This window comes from Pinus tabuliformis, chromosome 6, assembly GCF_031772625.1.
Source record: "Pinus tabuliformis cultivar Carrire ecotype Pingquan chromosome 6, CPIR1, whole genome shotgun sequence".
NCBI lineage: Eukaryota > Viridiplantae > Streptophyta > Pinopsida > Pinales > Pinaceae > Pinus > Pinus tabuliformis.
In genome coordinates this window covers 841,648,306-841,667,213 of record NC_142292.1, presented here as the reverse complement: position 1 = coordinate 841,667,213, position 18,908 = coordinate 841,648,306, and the positions used below count along the sequence as shown (strand labels likewise).

General features: G+C 39.0%; 1 protein-coding gene across 2 annotated transcripts; it reads right to left on the bottom strand.

The window, feature by feature from the left end:
• Positions 1-12,760: 12,760 nt before the first annotated feature.
• On the bottom strand, positions 12,761-18,580 carry LOC149261496 (uncharacterized). 2 transcript variants are annotated; one of them, XR_016248464.1, is made up of 5 exons: positions 18,422-18,580; positions 18,204-18,299; positions 17,539-17,807; positions 13,782-13,877; positions 12,767-13,082 (listed from the first exon to the last, which is right to left on the bottom strand). XR_016248464.1 is itself a non-coding variant. In XM_089381906.1 (3 exons), the coding sequence occupies exons 1-3, from the start codon at positions 14,055-14,057 to the stop codon at positions 12,916-12,918; spliced, it is 321 nt and encodes a 106-aa protein (XP_089238032.1). In that variant the 5' UTR covers positions 14,058-15,195; the 3' UTR covers positions 12,761-12,915. The 2 variants fall into 2 exon arrangements, 1 of the variants encoding a protein (XP_089238032.1); XM_089381906.1 differs by lacking the exons at positions 17,539-17,807; positions 18,204-18,299; positions 18,422-18,580 and adding an exon at positions 14,000-15,195 and having other exon boundaries at positions 12,761-13,082.
• Positions 18,581-18,908: the final 328 nt, after the last annotated feature.

Below are 18,908 nucleotides of genomic sequence, written 5' to 3'. Positions count from 1 at the left end.
TCAAGGATTTAGCTCCAACTTGAAAATCAATAGGAATGCTGTAAGTTCTTATGAACTTAAGGGTCGCGGTTCAGAACAATAGACCTTCTGAAAGGTGGGACACCTATTTAAGAAGTTGTGAGTCAGTCAATGTTAGCGGAGGCAAATAACGTGCTACTCGTTTACAAAAACTCAACCATAACCAAAAAGGAATCTTACCTGAGTTAAGGACACAACCTCAAAAAGTCGCTGACCTGTAAAATAAGGATGAAACTCAGTTATATATCAAGAATTTAACGCAAGGGAAGTATAGAATGAAAACCCTTAAGAACCAGAAACGTTTGAACAATCACCATGAAATCTTGTTATGGAAAATTATATACCTGTTGCAGATGGTTCTGGGTGCATTCTACCTTCCGCCATCTCTGAAACTTCATGAGCCATTCCTAAACAGTGGTGAGGAACCTCAGTATGGTCTTAAAGCAAATACCCAAGCAAGTATCAGACCGTCAACCCGAGCAATCGAAGTTCAGGGTTACCCATCTGAAAGGCATACCTGCTCCGGCGAGTATATTGGTCTCCACTGTTTTCAATTCTCGAAGAGTACTGCAACCAGAGCCATCGCAGAGCAGCGTAATGCAGAGGAGAAAAAACAACAGTGAGACCACCGGTGTCATGCCCTCAATTCTTTTTTCATGAATTGCCCAACATGCGACATCGGCCAAACACTTAACTTTTTCCATCGTTAACTTGTTTCCCGAACTATGCCTAACATTCATCTTATTTACCATGTTTAAAACATTAATATATGGAATACATTAATAAAAAATTCAACCAGAAAGAGACACAGTCCAACAATATGCAAGTAAGAATTATAATAGAATTTTGTTTCTTTACAAATGACTCGGAGAAGAACTCGACCGACGCTTTTACACTTTACAAAAATCTGCTGTCGTGCATCTCAGCCGGTCCACTAACCCAACCACTGCACTGTTCAGCCTCAATCGAGACCCAACCTGTGTTTCCATCGAATGCCTGTCGCATCTACTGTATCGTTCAATGTGGGTGCACTTTCTCGTAGCTCGTGCAGCCCCATCGCTCTCCGTTTGTTGTTTGCCCAACTTAGCTACCACCGCGACTCGTCGTGCCGACCGGTAGGTGCTCATACACCAGGTCACCCTGCCCACGAGTTTTGTTGAAAATAGCAACAAGAAATGTTAAAAATAGAAGTGCTAAAAATAGCATTGCTATAAATAGTATTTCGAGATAAATTCCAATTTTAGTTAGTCCCTAAACTAAAATTGAGAATTAAAATTCGAATTTGATCTTAGCAGTTGTTTGTAAAATAATTAATTAATTCATCTTGAGTTAATTAGTTGTAGAAAATCAAACATGAAGTCTATGTGAAGACATGCAACAGTTATCCCTTTGATTGAGGAAGTTATCCCTTGATTAAAGTGATCAGGATGAGTTGTACTTTGAGTTGTAATTAGTTAGCTCAGTTAACTGAGTTAAGTCCAGTTAGATTAGTTCCAACAATTTGTGAGTTCAGTTAGTTAATGCATGCATGCATGTAACTACTGCACTTTAGATAATTGAATATTCTCTCATAAATAACTCATGCATGTCAGTTCAGTCAGAGACCCAGTTGAGATTAGAAGATGGGACAATGTACTATTAGTTGTAGGAATATTCCATTGAGGATATCTCTTGCATGTAGAAGGAATTCATTCCTTGAGGATTGCGTAATTATTTTTGAGTTTTGATGAGTGTGTGATGTGGGAATTCACACAGGTGGCAACATTGGACCTCAAGAGAAACTGCGCAAGGAAATAGGAGGCTTGGAGGATTGGAGGAAGACATATGTTGTGTCTATTCAGTCTATGAGTAGCATTGAGGGATTGTACTGAGAACTGGATAGCTTGTGAGCTAAAGCTTTGTGTAATCTGGACATATTTCCACTTGTATGATAATACAGAGATCAGGGTTTTTAGCTGAGGCTTCCCCCAGAGTATTCTTTTGTGTTCATGTGTGATTTCTTTCTCATTCTCTGTTATATGTGTTATATTTGATCTTGCTCAAAATCAATTAAGCTTCTGCAAGTTTGTTTGTAGACGTAGATCAAGTATTTTGCTTTATTATATTGCATTATTTGGTGATCTACAGTGGGAAATTCTACATGGTATCAAAGCAAAGGTGATCAAAGTGAAGAATAGTATACAAAGAAGGGAGAAGTTCCAAGTTTGAAGTTCCTGATTATAGAATTCAAATTCTTATCACATCTCAAATTTCACCAATGGCGTTCAACGGTTTGAGACTCGAGTATGCCCTTAATGGCAGCTCGAATTATATAGTCTGGAAGGATTCCATGGAAGCGATATTAGAGGACAATGGTTTGAAGGACTTCATTGATCAAGAAGTCCCCAAGCCAACAACTGCTAATGCCCAAGAATTGGCAGAATGGAAGAAATGTGGCTAGAGCGAGGAGAATCCTTCTGGAGGGAGTTCGAGACCACATTGTCTCAAGTATCCATGGGAAGGAGACACCGTTTTCAATGTGGAAAACATTGAAAGATCTATATCAGAACAATAGCGATCAAAGGAAGCTAGTGCTGAATGACAAGCTTCGGAAAATCAAGTGTGAAAAGGGTGACACAATCTTTACATATCTGAACAAGCTCACCACCTGCAGGGATGAGCTTGGAAGTGTAGGGATCATGACTGCCAATGATGTCATGGTGAGTCTTGCTCTCCTCGGTCTTCCTAAGAGCTAGCATAGCTACCAAGACTTGGTAAATGGAAGAGAGAAACTACCTGATTGGGAACGACTTTGGTCAGATCTGATGCAGGAGGAGATAAGAAGAAGCACCAGAGATGGATCTTCATCAAAGCAAGATGATGAAGAAAATCTAGCCTTAGTGAGTAAGGCGAGGAAAGGGAAAGGGAAGGCGTCCCATTCCAAATCCAGTTCTTCCCATGGTGGGAAGAAGTTTGAAAAATCGAAAGTGAGATGCTTTCATTGTCATGAGGTGGGCCATTATGCTACAAATTATCCACAAAAGAAATCCAAGAAAGGATACTCGAAGGGATAAAATGGTGAGGCACTGGCCTCACAAGTCGAACTAGATTTCTCCCTCATCGCATGCATGGTTTCATCAATGGTGGGATGTGTTTGGTACCTCGACACTGGAGCTTCATTCCACATGACCAGCGACAAGAATCTTTTTAGTACCTTGGAGGAGAAGGATCTCCAGATGCAGATTGAGATGGCGATGATGGAAAGTATTGTGTTTTAGGTGAAGGTACGGTTGTGTTTCAAAGGGAGCATGGAGCTCCTCTCACCTTGACTGATGTAAAGTATGTACCGGGTCTGAAGAAGAATCTTGTGTACGTCACTATGCTGGAAGACAAAGGCCATGATGTAGTCTTTAGTAAAGGAAATGTATTCATGAGGCATATCGGTACTGGATAGACCAAGAGGATTGGGATTCGAGTTAAGAATTTCTACAAGTTGGAGGTAGACGACTGTGCTGCATTGAGTTCCAAAGTAGAGTTCGTGTAAAGCCAAGATGTTGGCGAGCTATGGCATAGAATATTAGACCACTTGCACCATGGGGCCTTGAAGATCATGCAGCAGATTTCTATTGGACTTCCCAAGGGAAAACTAGAGCAGACGGATACATGCAAAGGTTGTACCTTGGGTAAGTATGCGAAATCTTCCTTTCAGGATTGAGACAGTAGAGTTGGAGAAATCCTGGAGCGAATTCACACAGATATGTGTGTACCATTCTCTAAAGCCTCCACCGCTAAACAAAGGTACTATGTTATTTTTATTGATGATTTTTCTCGTAGATGTTGGATCTACTTTATGCAGAAGAAGGATTAGACCTTCTCAAGGTTTTGTGAGTTTAAAGCCTTGGCAGAGAAAGAATCTGGAAAGAAAATAAGAGCCTTGCATAGCGACAATGGTGGAGAGTATGTCTCCCAATAGTTTAAGGACTTCTGTGCAGCAGAAGGAATTAAATGGGAGTTGATGGCACCCCATAACCCACAACAGAATGGGGTAGCTGAAAGGAAGAACATATCGATTGTGGGAGCAACTCAAGCGATGTTGCATGACCAAAGCCTACCACTTCATTTGTGGGCTGAGGCATGCAATACAACATTATACTTGCAGAACAGAAGCCCACATCGTATACTGGGAATGAAGACACCTATGGAGGCCTTTTTCAGGAAGAGACAAGATGTCAGTCACTTCAGGATCTTTGGATCATCGGTTTATTGCCATGTGACCAAAGATGTCCGGAAGAAGCTAGATCCAACAGCTGAGTTGGGGATACTAGTGGGGTACATTGATACACCCCACAACTATCGAGTGTTCTTGCCTACAAGTCAGAGGACAGTGGTACATAGAGATCTAAAGTTTGATGAGCAGAAAGCCATGTGAGTATCACTTGAGAGGGAGCTCAAGTTGCATGCAGAGGAGTAACTTTTAGTTCCTAAGGAGGAGGAGCCTCAGACTGATGCAGAGCAGCCTCATGCAGAGGATCCGGGAGTGGAGACATCCACTCATGCAGAGTCTTCCAGAGATGGGTGGAAATGCTCAAGGGAAGCTGATAGGTTGATGCTGGATGCACGAGAGAATGTGGGACAACCATCTTCTCAGTGTAGACAGAGGAGGTCACCTAAGCGGTACACTGGTTACATGGCCCTGGTTGGGGAGTGTGTAGAGTCCGAACCTTCTTCATTTGAGGAAGTAGTGCAGCAATCAATCTGGGTTGATGCTATGGTGGAGGAGTACAACTCCATTATTTGGAACTGTGTTTGGGATGTTGTCCCAAGACCTGAGGACAAGTCAGTGGTGAGTTCCCAATGGCTTTACAAGGTAAAGTATGTAGCTGATGGCATTGTTGAGAAACATAAGGCAAGGTTTGTTGCCCGTGGTTTCTCACAGGTCGAGGGGATCGACTACGATGAGACTTTTGCTCATGTAGCAAGGTACTCATCTATGAGATCGATGTTGGCACTATCAACTCAGATGGGTTGGAAGATCCATCAGATGGATGTGAAGATTGCATTCCTCAACGGGAAGATTGCGAAAGAGGTGTACATTGAGCAGCCAGAAGGTTTTGAGACCTTCGATCGTGAGTCGTATGTGTGCCAACTTAAGAGGGCTTTGTACGGGCTGAAGCAAGCACCTCGTGCTTGGTACACCAGGATCGACAACTATTTCACCGAGTTGGGCTTCACCAAGAGTGAAGTAGATGCAAACCTTTACCACAACATGGTAGAAGGTAAGCCATTGATCATTGTTCTTTATGTTGATGATCTGATATTGACAGGTGATGATCAGCTGATCAAGTCTTGTAAGGAGGACCTTGCAAGAGAGTTCAAGATGAAATACATGGGTCTTATGCACTACTTTCTAGGCATGGAAGTGTGGCAGAAATATGGGGAAGTATTTGTGTCTCAAGTCAAGTATGCTAATGAGATACTCAGTGGATTCCACATGGAGAAGTGCAAACCCATGCAGACTCCTCTAGCTGGTAATTGGAGGAAGGAGGATGCTACTTCAGGTGAGTTAGTAGCTGCTACTGTTTATCGGCAGCTTGTAGGTTCATTGATGTATCTAGTGAACACATGACTAGATTTGTGCTTTACCATGAACCAGCTGAGTCAAGCTATGGTTCAGCCTACCAAGCTATTTTGGAAGGCAGCGAAGCATGTGCTGAGATACCTCAGAGGCACATCTCAGTATGGATTGTGGTATAGACGGATAGAGGGAGTGAAGCTTTAGGGCTTCACAGATGCAGATTGGGCAGGGAGTCCATCAGACCGGAAGAGCACTTTAGGAGGAATCTTCAACCTTGGTTCAGCTACAGTTTCTTGGTACAACAGGAAATAGAGGTCAGTTGCACTTAGCTCAGCAGAGGCTAAATACATGGCTGCTAGTCAGGTAGCATGTGAGGCCATTTGGATGCAGAAGATTCTAGTTGGATTGTTTGGTCAGAGGATGGATCCAACTGTGATCTATTGCGATAATCAGAGTTGTATCAAACTCTATGAGAATCCAGTATTTTTGATAGGTCCAAGAACATTGATATCCAGTATCATCATCTTCGAGACTGTGTGGTGAAGAGGATCATGTTGTTGTTGTATGTTTCAACCGAGGAACAGGATGTAGATATTTTGACTAAGGCATTGTCAAAATGCAAGTTCGAGTTCCACAGAGACAGGATTAGGGTGACTGATAATCCCTTTTTTGTTGAGAGGGAGTGTTGAAAATAACAACAAGAAATGCTAAAAATAGAAGTGTTAAAAATAGCACTGCTATAAATAGCATTTCAGGATACATTCCAATTTTAGTTAGTCCCTAAACTAAAATTGAGAATTAAAATTTGAATTTGATCTTAGCAGCTGTTTGTAAAATAATTAATTAATTCATCTTGAGTTAATTAGTTCTAGAAAATCAAACCTGAAGTCTATGTGAAGACATGCAACAATTTTTCCTTTGATTGAGGAAGTTATCCCTTGATTAAAGTGATCAGGATGAGTTGTACTTTGAGTTGTAGTTAGTTAGCTCAGTTAACTGAGTTAAGTCTAGTTAGATTAGTTCCAACAGTTTGTTGAATTGATTGTGTGTTCAGTTAGTTAATGCATGCATGCATGTAACTACTGCACTTCAGATAACTGAATATTCTCTCATAAATAACTCATGCATGTCAGTTCAGTCAGAGACCCAATTGAGATCAGATGATGGGATAATGTAATATTAGTTGCAGGAATATTCCATTGAGGGTATCTCTTGCATGCAGAAGGAATTCATTCCTTGAGGATTGCGCAATTATTTCTGAGTTTTGATGAGTGTGTGATGTGGGAATTCACACAAGTGGTAGCATTGGACCCCAGGAGAAACTGTGCAAGGAAATAGGAGGCTTAGAGGATTGGAGGAAGACATATGTTGTGTCTACTCAGTCTATGAGCAACATTGAGGGATTGTACTGAGAGCTGGATAGCTTGTGAGCTAAAGCTTTGTGTAATCCGGACATATTTCCACTTGTATGATAATACAGAGATCGAGGTTTTTAACTGAGGCTTTCCCCATAGTATTCTTTTGTGTTCATGTGTGATTACTTTCTCATTCTCTGTTATATGTGTTCTATTTGATCTTTCTCAAAATCGATTAAGCTTCCGCAAGTTTTTTTGTAGAAGTAGATCAAGTATTTTACTTTAGTATATCGCATTATCTGGTGATCTACAGTGGGAAATTCTACAAGTTTCCACACCCAAACTCCTGTCGTTCAGCTCGTCGCAGTAGGCTCGTTCACCTGGCGGTGCGACTTGCAGCTCGTTCACCAAGTTTTCCCGCGCCCTATGGTTGAATTGCCACCTGACTCTGCTATCGCGTTGTTTTTGCGTTCACTCCAACCACCGGTCGTGCAGGCTCATCCCAGCTCGTTGCTAAGGCAGCTCGACCCTAACCGTAGAGCTCCTCGCTTGTCTTGTGGGATGATCCTTGTTTTTATGTTTTTCCACCAATGCCTCACCTGTTTATATGATGGCTTGCTAAAGTGGGGGCTTCGGCCTATGGCCAAGCCGACCCGACTTTCGGCGTTTCACCACGTTTCCAACTCGCTGGCTTGGTGTGGGGCACCCACCTGTGGGACCGCCCACCCATATAAGTTCGCGACACTCCAACACTTAGTCATTTTACCAATTACTCTTCACATGTCACCTCGCCCGCTTGCCCAGCCAGCTCGTCGCCCAAGTTCAGGCGTGCGCCCAACTCGCCATTCCGTCTGCCCGGCTCATCGCCCGCCCGTTGTGTGCTCGTTGTCAACTCTCACCAAAATTTGGTTAAACGCGCCCGTCTCACTCAACCACACTAATGAGTCGTGGGCATTACATTCTCCCCCACCTAAAGTCATTGTTGTCCTCGGCAATCCGGCTATCCTCCATAGCTTCTTGTCATACTTCACAATCTTTTTCTTCCACCTCCATAGTGAGTCCTCCATTTCCCAGCTATCCTCCTCTGGTGCATCCTTCCATCTAATGAGAAATTCCCATCTCATGTTACTCCCAAGTCTCGTCGTTTGAAGATCAAAAATCTTCTCCAAAACAAGATTTGGTCTGTCAATAATCATGGCTAGTCCCCTCGGTGACTCTACAATGTTTGGATGTTCTGCATCAAGTCAACACTTTTTCAACTGACTGATATGGAAAACAGGATGTTTCGCATGCATTTGGTGTAGAAGCTCCAACTCATAGGCAACCTCCCCCACTCGCTTTTTTACCCAAAATGGCCCCTCATATCTCCTTGTCAAAGATCTCGTAGCCCCTTAGGTGGCTGAAACTGATCTTCGATAATCATAAGAAAACCATGTCTCCCACACTAAAGTGTGCATCCCGCCTATCCTTATTTGCCCTTTTCTTCATCCTCCTTGCAGCTTCGTGCAAGTGCAACTGTGCTAACTCTAAAGTCTCATCCCAAGCCTTCATGAACTTCTTCGCATGAGGACTCCTCAAGCAACCTCCCATTTATATGGTGTGAGGAGCGACTGACAACTGTCCATTTACCAACTCAAATGGACTATACCTTGTCGCAGAACTTTTTTGCATGTTGTAGCTGAACTGAGCTACATCCAAGAGTTTAGGCCAATTCTTCTGATCAACTGTCACATAATGTCTCAAGTAATCCTCCAACAATGCATTGATTCGCTTAGTCTGCCCATCTGTCTGTGGATGGTAACTCGAACTCATCAACAATTCTGTCCTGACTAGCTTGAACAATGTGGTCCAAAATCTACCTGTAAATCGCAGATCTCGGTCCGACACAATGCTCAATGGCATTCCCCAATACTTCACTATGTTATTGAAGAACAATTCCGCATTATTCTTGGCTCTACAGGGTATCTTTGTTGGAATGAAGACAACATATTTGGAAAAACGATCGACCACGACCATGATCTCGTTATACCCCTGTACCTGCGGTAACTGAGTGATGAAGTCCATTAAGACACTCATACATGGTCTCTCTAGAATCGGTAAAGGCTGCAACAATCCTCCCAACCTCTGAGTGTCCAATTTGTCCTACTGAAAAATGATGCACGTATGTACATACTCCTCTACATCCTCCCATCTTTTCCCAAAAGAATCCTCTCTCCAATAATGCCAAAGAACGATGCTGCCCTAGGTGGCCAGCCCATGGAGAATCATGGCATTCCTTCAAAAGGTGCCTCCTAAGCCCAGATGACTTTGGAACATAGAGTCGGTTCCCAAAGAATAGGAGTCCATCTCGGAGAAAAAACTTTCGTGTCTTCCCCTCCTTTATCTGCTTCACTATATTCTGTGCCTGAGTATTAGTCTCAATGCTCTCCTTGAGCTTATTCTGCATCTCTTTTGTCATCTGTACTTGACTCCTACTTCATGCTGCCTGGTCTTCCTCCCCCTCCAATGCTGCTAGCTGCCCCTTCCTGCTAAGGACATTTGCAACTGCATTGAGTCTACTCAATCTGTACTCAATAGCCATGTTGAACTCTGCCAAGAAGTCTTGCCAATGAGCTTGCTTCCTTGACAACTTTGGTTGTGATGCAAAATAACTTGCTGCAACATTGTTAGTCTTGACAACAAAAGGCTTCCCAATCAGGTAATGTCTCCATACCTGCAAAAAGTGGATGATCACAGTCATCTCCTTCTCATGAACCATCTGTCACGCCCTCAATTCTTTTTTCGTGAATTTCCCAACGTGCAGCATTGGCCAAACACTTAACTTTTTACATCGTTAATTTGTTTCTCGAACTACGCCTAACATTCATCTTATTTACCATGTTTAAAACATTAATGTGTGGAATACATTAATAAAACATTCAACCAGCAAGAGACACAGTCCAACAATATGCAAGTAAGAATTATAATAGAATTATGTTTCTTTACAAATGACTTGGAGAAGAACTCAACCAGCGTTTTTACACTTTACAAAAATCCGCTGCCGTGCAGCTCGACCGGTCCACCAACCTGGCTGCTGCACCTTTCAGCCTCACCTGAGACACAACTCGCGTTTCCACCGAACGCTCGTTGCATCTACCGTATTGTTCAGCGTGGGTGCACTTAGCTATAGCTTGTGCAACCCCACCGCTCTTTGTTTGTTGTCCGCCCAACTTTGCTACCACCAGAGCTCGTCGTGCCGACCGGTGGGCGCCCATTCACTGAGTTGCCCTGCCTGCAAGTTTCCACACCCAAACTCCCGTCATTCAGCTCATTATGGTAGGTTCGTTCACCCGGCAGTGTGACCTACAGCTTGTCCGCCAAGTCTGCCCGCGCCCTATGGTTGAACCGCCACCCGACTCTGCTATCGCACTATTTTTGCGCTCACTCCAACTGCCCGTCCTGCGACCTCATCCTAGCTCGTTGCTAAGTCAGCTTGACCCTAACCACAGAGCTCCTCGCTTGTCTTATGGGATGATCCGTTGTTGTTATGTTTTGCCACCAATGCCTCACCCGTTTATACGATGGCTTGCCAAAGTGGGGGCTTCGGCCTATGGCCAAGTTGACCGGACTTTCGGTGTTTCACCACATTTCCAACTCGTCGACTTGGTGTGGGGCGCCCACCCATATAATTTCGCAGCGCTCCAACACTTAGTCATTTTACCAACGACTCTTCGCGTGTCACCTTGCCTGCTTGCCTAGCTAGCTCGTCGCCCCATTTGGGTGCGCGCCCAACTCACCGTACCATCTGCACGACTTGTCGCCCGCCCGTCATGCGTCCGTTGCCAACTCTCGCCAAAACTCGATTCAACGTCCCTGGTGGGTGTAGTGCCCGTCTCGCCCGGCCGCACCAATGACTCGTGGGCATTACAACTGGGGTTCGGCGCGAAGAATTGGTTAGAAAGCTAAACCCTATCCAATCCCTATCATCAGATCGTAGAGGGAAGATCAATAATGGAAAGCCAAGACAGATGGCAAGATCAAACGGAGGTATCATCCCCACAACATTTGCCCGCTGCGTGGAGCTACGGACAAGGGCCCATACAATATAGTACACCATAAATTTATGTGCATAATTGGCCAAGAGGATCCCTAGCCGAATTTCCTTACCTGCCAGTTAATTAACATTTATTCGCATTCAAGATATGTACACAAAATTTATGTTACCCGTATATTTCCGTGAATATATACCTATTTAAATATATATATACCATATAATGATTATAGGTCAATAATAATAATATGTCAACTTTTTTTATTTATATATTTTTATAAAGTTTATGTAAGGTTTATAGTTTAGATGTTACATCAAGTTTTAATGTTTTAGTGCTCAGAGTATATGAACTTCAACTAATGCTCCAGCGCTGAAATTATACCCGATGCTTCATTATATACTGGGAGTTCAATATTTCAGATCCACTTCTCAAGTTAGAGATCGCGATATTAGATCGAAATCCATTAATATGAACATAAAAAAGACAATAAATTTATTTATTAACCCATCGTTAATTGTAGCAATGGAAAATAGTCATGAACCGAAAAACTTCGAAGTTTGACCAACCATTTGTCTGGCTTCCATTTATAAGAATTCCTAACTCAACTTATTAATACAATGCACTACTTTGACCTGATAAAATTTTGAATCGCAAATAGTGAGTATTTTTTCTACCCATTAATTATTGAATCTAGAGATTCATTTTCATTTTACAATGTAGTATAAGGGATGTGTAAGTTTGTCTATCGAGTTTGTTTTTCTTTAAAATAAAATTAAAAACTAATTTTAAATGGAAAAATAATATCAGCTATAATAAAAAAATTGAATAAAAGTAAAAAAATGTATGAGTATCAAAAATATTTCAAAAGAGATTTAAATAAATATTAACAAATTGATGTGGATATTAACTTCATATATATCTATATATAATTTTTTTTGTTAAAATAAAATATTTTAATGTTGTATATAAAAAATATTCAATGTCAGTTATCAATAAAATATTTTAATAAAAATTAATATTGACATATATTTAAAAATATATTAATAATAAAAAATCATTTTAAATTGCCTGATAAAATGTTTAGATATATATTGATGTAAAAGATTTTAATGTAAATTATGTATAATATTATATATCTTTTAATTTTTTTTTATGCATATATCATAAAAAAGTAAGTTTTTAGTCGTATATAAATTCTATTTAGTATTCAAAAATACAATTTAAACAATAGAAAATAACACATTGTATTTATTTTGCACACTAGAGAATTTTACAAGTGAATAAATTTGATCCTTCTCTGCTCATGTTAGATCCTTACTTAAATGGATCTATGTTGGTGAAATAATAGTATGCAAATTAACATTGTTAAATACTTCAACATTTTAGTGATAAAAAACATAGTTATCTTTAGTGAGACTTTTTGTAAGCTTTTCATGTGGGTTTTTTAGGTCTAATTTATTTAAAATCAAGTAGGAATTTATTGAAACCACAAGTTTGATGGGTAACCTTTTCACAATCCAAGTGCCCTAGGAGTTTTTCAAAATCCATGTATATAGTTAAAAAAACCAGTTTAAATAACACATCAATATTTGACTTCAAAAATTTCCAGTAGATTCAAGATTCCAGCACCAGAAAATCCTATTAAAGACAACTCCATAAAAACAAATTAAAAAATAAAATCTATTTTTTTCAATGATGATATTTGTTTTTTCCAATGATGATATTTGTAGATGTAACTATTTATATTGAATTTGATTATTTGCTTTCATAGCTGTATCAACTTTGAGTTTATGTAAATGGTAAGTTTGATATAAATTGATATGGAGCAAAGTTAACTGTACACGGAATCAATCTTTAATATTGTAAATTTAAATAGTCAACCTTGCACAAAATCTGCAATGGGGAGCAAAGTCAACTATGTACAGAATGTGCAACTGGCACAAAGATTACTGTTCGATCAATAACAAAGAAACTGGCTGCCATCGATGAGATGCAGAGTGCAGTTGCCTCCAACCGGTATTGCTTCTTCGAGAAAACAGCAATTGCAGTAGGGTTCGACATATACTTCCTCTCCTGTAGAGGAGCAACTTGTGTATGACACTTCCAAGCAATAGGGAGGACACACTATACATTCAAACATTATAGAAGTCAGTTAATCAAACATTTTATTGCAGGGAGTATGGAGATATATCAATTAAAAAATTACAATAGAACTATATTAAGGAGGTGATTATCTTGTTTGGATGGTGAACTTAAGAAATCTGTTTTGTTTTACAGAAATTTAATTGTAAGAGTGTTTGAATATTTGAATATATATAGGGTGAAAATGGATTCAGTTTCATAAAAAAAACAGTAAAGGCATCCAAAATTTTAAAGCTTATCGATTATGCAAATAATGCGCAGCGGAAATTTAAAAGGCATACACAGCATATACAAAATCATAAAAATAACACAAAGATTTAACGTGGTTCACCTAATCAATCTGGGCTACATCCACCAAATAGAGGCATCCGCAATCTTATTATTCAAACATACTCTCAGCTCACCCTATTTTCTACACACATATCCTCTACGGGCTTACATTTCTTATAGCTGGAGTATAAAACTGAATCATAATTCTCTCACAACAAATATAGGATGCATTAACTCCTCCTCAAAAATAATGGAGCTAATATAGCAACTAATCCTATTGTTGTCTCCTACATAATATTTTTACTAAATTTAATAAACAGAAAATCTCAACACTATAATCCACATATTCAAAAAATTTCCACCATCCAACAAAAATATTGCCTCTTGAACTAAAAGAATACAGAAACAAACCTGTCTCCCAACTTCCTTCTGCCCTGAATGCCAACAATGTTCGAAGCATAACAGATCCTTGTTCAGTGAATGCCAGTACCGTTAGAAACATAACACCTGTTCATATAACATGTTAGCGAAAAAAACCCAAAATGTGAAGACAAACTTTTCATTAAAATTGTTAGTATAGACCCCAAAATTTGAATCCACACTGTTAAAATTTAGAACCCTATACGCACCTGCTGAAAGAAACAAAACTAGAATCTGAATAAAAATAAGATTTCCTCTCGACGCCATGATTTGAAGAACCTTACTCCAGTTTATGAGTACTCACTTCTCTAATGTCAAACTTATGTTTCAGAGCTCATTAGATAATATAGAGTTAGAGCTGAGATTTACTGTATTTATAAATTATTGATAGACATGAGGGTTTGCAACAATTTAACTTTACATCTGCGGATCGTCATTGCTGAGATCATTAATATTCCATCTCTGGGTATATAACGAACGCAACAGACGAGAAAGTATGCATGGACGGATGGATAGTTTCGCATAAACCCTGCTCCAGCTCATTTATTTAACTGATCCCAAAAATTGGAAAACGCTACCTATAAACGTGCTGCTACAGTCTTTTATGAAATCAGTGGTGCCTCCCTATGCATTAAAAAAATGGCATCCTCAAAAGGCAGGACCAAGTCTCTAATCCTCACAGGCCTAACCATTAAACTAAAATTCCGTTGACATTGTGTATAAAATTTAACAGTGAAATACCTCATAATAATACAAATCAAAATGATAATAATAATAACATAAAATTATTCTATATAAACATATAAATCAAAATGAGGATAATGATATAAAGCTATTTACCTGCATGGATCCCAGTGTATCACCATCAACCAAATGCACATTAATAATATAAAATTCCCTTACACAGCTCATGCCCACTTCCCCCAACTCATACTCCCTTCTAACATTGAGACGATAATGGTGGCGGAGAGCAGTCAACTCACATGAAAATAGGTTAATCTATGAGCTGATCAAGTAAGTTTAAAAGAATCATGTCATCAGATGAGTGTTTTGATAAATAACTATTTAATATGAGCTGATCAAGTAAGTTTAAAAGAATCATGTCATCAGCTGAGTGTTTTGATAAATAACTATTTAATATGAGCTGATCAAGTAAGTTTAAAAGAATCATGTCATCAGATGAGTGTTTTGATAAATAACTATTTAATATTGAGTGTGGAACACGGTGTTGATCCATTCAAACCATTAAGAAAAATACATGCATTGACCATTAATATTGTAACATATCTTTCATATAGGTTGTATTTTATATGAGATTGATTATAAATTATCAATATAAATTTTAAAATAATTATTATGTAAAATTGTAATTGATTTTTTAAGTGTTATTAAAATTTAATTGACTTCTTAATTTAGTTTATAAATATTAAAATATTTAAAAATTTAAAATTAGTTAAAGTTAATTTGATTTAATATTGTTATATTTAAATTATATATAAATTATATATATTTTAAGTGAGCTATATTGTATTTTATTCATTTTAATAATCAACACATAAGTGATCCAATAATGTAAATATCTCTTCAATATTCATGATGCATATGATTAGTGTTTTCCTTGGTTTCCTTTTTTAAGACTTTTAATTAAGTGTATTGATTTTTAAACATGTGTTTCACATGTATGAACATACCTTGATTTTTAAACATGATATTAAAATTCTTACAATGATCTATTTATTGTTTATAGTTGAAAAAGATCTTGATTTTATGCAAGTACACATACAACAAAGACGCACAGTTGTATGATCTTGATTTTATGCAAGTAACTTGCTGCCCATGCAAGGGAAACCAGCAAAGGCGCACAGTTTTTTTATCAGTTTTCATGGTGAAACAAAAACCAACCAAGGAACCTAAAACCAACAGTTTTTTCCAGAACCCCATAAAAAAAGCTAGAAAGCAAAGTTCTAAAAACCTGAGAAAAATAGACACGTGGCAGGCTGTGTGGCAAACACATGGTGAGCTGTGTGGCGGACACGCGACAAGCAAAGTGGCTAACTAGGAGCGAGGCGTAGACAATGGGTGTTCGTCCACGATGAAGCACCTACAATCCTCCATGTCGCCACCTGCCTATTGCGAGGCCTCCGTGTTGCCTGCCTACTGCATCGGATGTTCTCCCTCGATGAAACAGCGATAAGGGTCCATGGCTTCGTCTGCGTGCTAGTCCTTGTCCGCCTCCTTCCCCGCTTGACCCGTCTACTTCTCAGTTTGCCTGTTACCTGCTCCGTGGGTGCTCGTCTAAGCCATGTCTAGTTTTGCTTTGGTGTGGCCACCACCTTCAGTGGCCTGCTCCCCAATTGCTTTGGTGCGACCGCCACCTGCAGTGGCCTGTCCCTCAATTGGTTGCTCCATCTCGTGAAAGAAAATGGAGAGAGTGGAAAAGATGATGGGCTTGTTCAGGGATGAACAAAATGTGAATTGGGCATTCTGGAGATGTTGTTGTGGATTGAATGGAGTGCCTTTGGGAGGCGAGGCAGAAATGGAAGGAAAGTCGCTGGGAGGCGAGGCAGGGGGCATCGAATGGAGGCTGTAAGATTGAGAGTGGCCTCTTCCACTACGGGTATTTGGGTAGCAGCCAGTAGTCTGCTCGGCTAGAGAAGAAGTGGAATCAGAAACTGGAGAGTGATGGGGACGATTAAGACTTCCTCTGCTTCCTCCCCTACGACTACGCATACGATGACGCATTCTTGGCATATTGGCTTCAGAAGTTTGAGAATTCCTTTCTGGATTGGGCTCAGAGTGATGCAGAGGCTCAGTTGAATTTGTGGATTGCTCAGCGGATGGACTAGCAGCAGAGGCCGAGTGGAAGACCAAATGGCAATCCAGACTCTCAATAAAGTGAATTTCCAGGTCGAAATCAATGCAGCAGAGAAGGTGGGAGCGTCTCTCGGTAGTTGTGCGGGAGCTGGGTGCTGCAGTGGCTTGAGGGCAGAGGCGTTGTAGTGGCAGAGAATGATGGATAGGTGCAGTGGTAAGATTATCCCTGGAATTCATGTCTGCGCAGAGCCGAGGTGGGTGGTTGCTTATAGGTGGGAGATGGTGCCTCTTTAAATGGCATTTATGGCTGCTGTTGATGCCAATTTTAGACCACTGTGCCATACTACGGAAGGCCATGTGGTCTAGCCACATGCCATTCCATTCGACCGCCACCTCATTGTCCTTGTTGTTCACCCGCATCCGGGATAAAATAAAACATTTTAATGTTGTATATAAAAAATATTAATGTAAGTTATCAATAAAATATTTTAATAAAAATTAATATTGACATATATTTAAAAATATATTAATAATTAAAAATAATTTTAAATTGCTTGATAAAATGTTTAGATATACATGTGATGTAAAAGTTACATTTTAATGTAAATTATGTATAATATTATATATCATTTAAATATTTTTATGTATATATCATAAAAAAGTAAGTCTTTAGTCATATATAAATTCTATTTAGTATTCAAAAATACAATTTAAACAATGAAAAATAATAAATTGTATTTTGCACTGAGAATTTTACAAGTGAGTAAATTTGATCCTTCTCAGGTCATGTTAAATCCTTACTTAAAATGGATCTATGCTGGTGAAATAACAGTATGTAAATTAACATTGTTAAATACTTCAGCGTAAATTTAAATCTTCAATGTTGTAAATTTAAATCAACCTTCAATATTGTAAATTTAAATCAACCTTATACCTTCAATATTGTAAATTTAAATCAACCTTGCACAAAATCTGCAATTGGGAGCAAAGTCAACCATGTACAGAATGTGCAACTGGCACAAAGATTACTGTTCGATCAATAACAAAGAAGCTGGCTGCCATCGATGAGATGCAGAGTGCAGTTGCCTCCAACCGGTATTGCTTCTTCGACAAAACAGCAATTGCAGTACGGTTCGATATGTAGTTCCTCTCCTGTAGACGAGCAACTTGTGTATGACACTTCCAAGCAATAGGGAGGACACACTATACATTCAAACATTATAGAAGTCAGATAATCAAACATTTTATTGCAGGGAGTAGGGAAATATATCAATTGGAAAAATAAAATAGAATTATAGTAAAGAGGTGATTATCTTGTTTGGATGGTGAATTTAAGAAATATGTTTTGTTTTTCCAAGAAATTTAATTGTAAGAGTGTTTGAATATTTGAATATATATATTTTTTGAAAGATGAAAATGGATTCAGCGTTTAAGTATTTGAATATATATATTTTTAAGGTGAAAATAGATTCAGGGTCATTAAAAAACAGTAAAAGTATCCAAAATTCTAAAGCTTAACCACTATAATCTAAATATTTAAAAATTCCCACCATCCAGCCAAAATATTGCCTCTTCAACTAAAAGAATAGAGAAACAAACCTGTCTTCCAACTTCCTTCTGCCATGAATGCCAACAATGTTCGAAGCATAACAGATCCTTGTTCAGTGAATGCCAGTACTGTTAGAAACATAACACCTGTCCATATAACATGTTAGAAAAAGAAACCCAAAATGTGAAGACAAACTTTTCATTAAAATTGTTAGTATAGACCTCAAAATTTGAATCCACACTGTTAAAATTTAGAACCCTATACGCACCTGCTGAAAGAGACAAACTTAGAATCTGAATAAAAATAAGATTCCCTCTCGACGCCATTGTCTGAAGAACCTTACTCCAATGGATGAGTACTCACTTCTCTAATGTCAAGCTTATGTTTCAGAGGTCAATATACAATATAGAGTTAGAGCTGAGATTTACTGTATTTATAAATTATTGATAGACATGAAGGCGTGCAACAATTTCTTTGAACTTTACATCTGCGGACGTCATTGCTGAGATCATTAATATTCCATCAGTGGTGCCTCCCTATGCATTAAAAAAAATGGCATCCTCAAAAGGCAGGACAAGTGTCTAGTCCTCACAGGCCTGAGCATTAAAGTAAAATTCCGTTGACATTGTGTACAATATCTAACGGTGAAATACCTCATAATAATACCAATCAAAATGATAACAATAATAATAACATAAAATTATTCTATATAAATATATAAATCAAAATGAGGATAATGATATAAAACTATTTAC

What these genes read in the sequence shown, in the direction of transcription:
- LOC149261496 (XM_089381906.1), bottom strand. Translation starts at nt 14,057, where the DNA reads ATGGCGTCGAGAGGAAATCTTATTTTTATTCAGATTCTAGTTTTGTTT. An exon ending in AGTTTTGTTTCTTTCAGCAG is followed by an intron (nt 13,878 to 13,999) that starts GTGCGTATAGGG and finishes TTATATGAACAG; the next exon opens with GTGTTATGTTTCTAACGGTA. An exon ending in AGAAGGAAGTTGGGAGACAG is followed by an intron (nt 13,083 to 13,781) that starts GTTTGTTTCTGT and finishes TTGAATGTATAG; the next exon opens with TGTGTCCTCCCTATTGCTTG.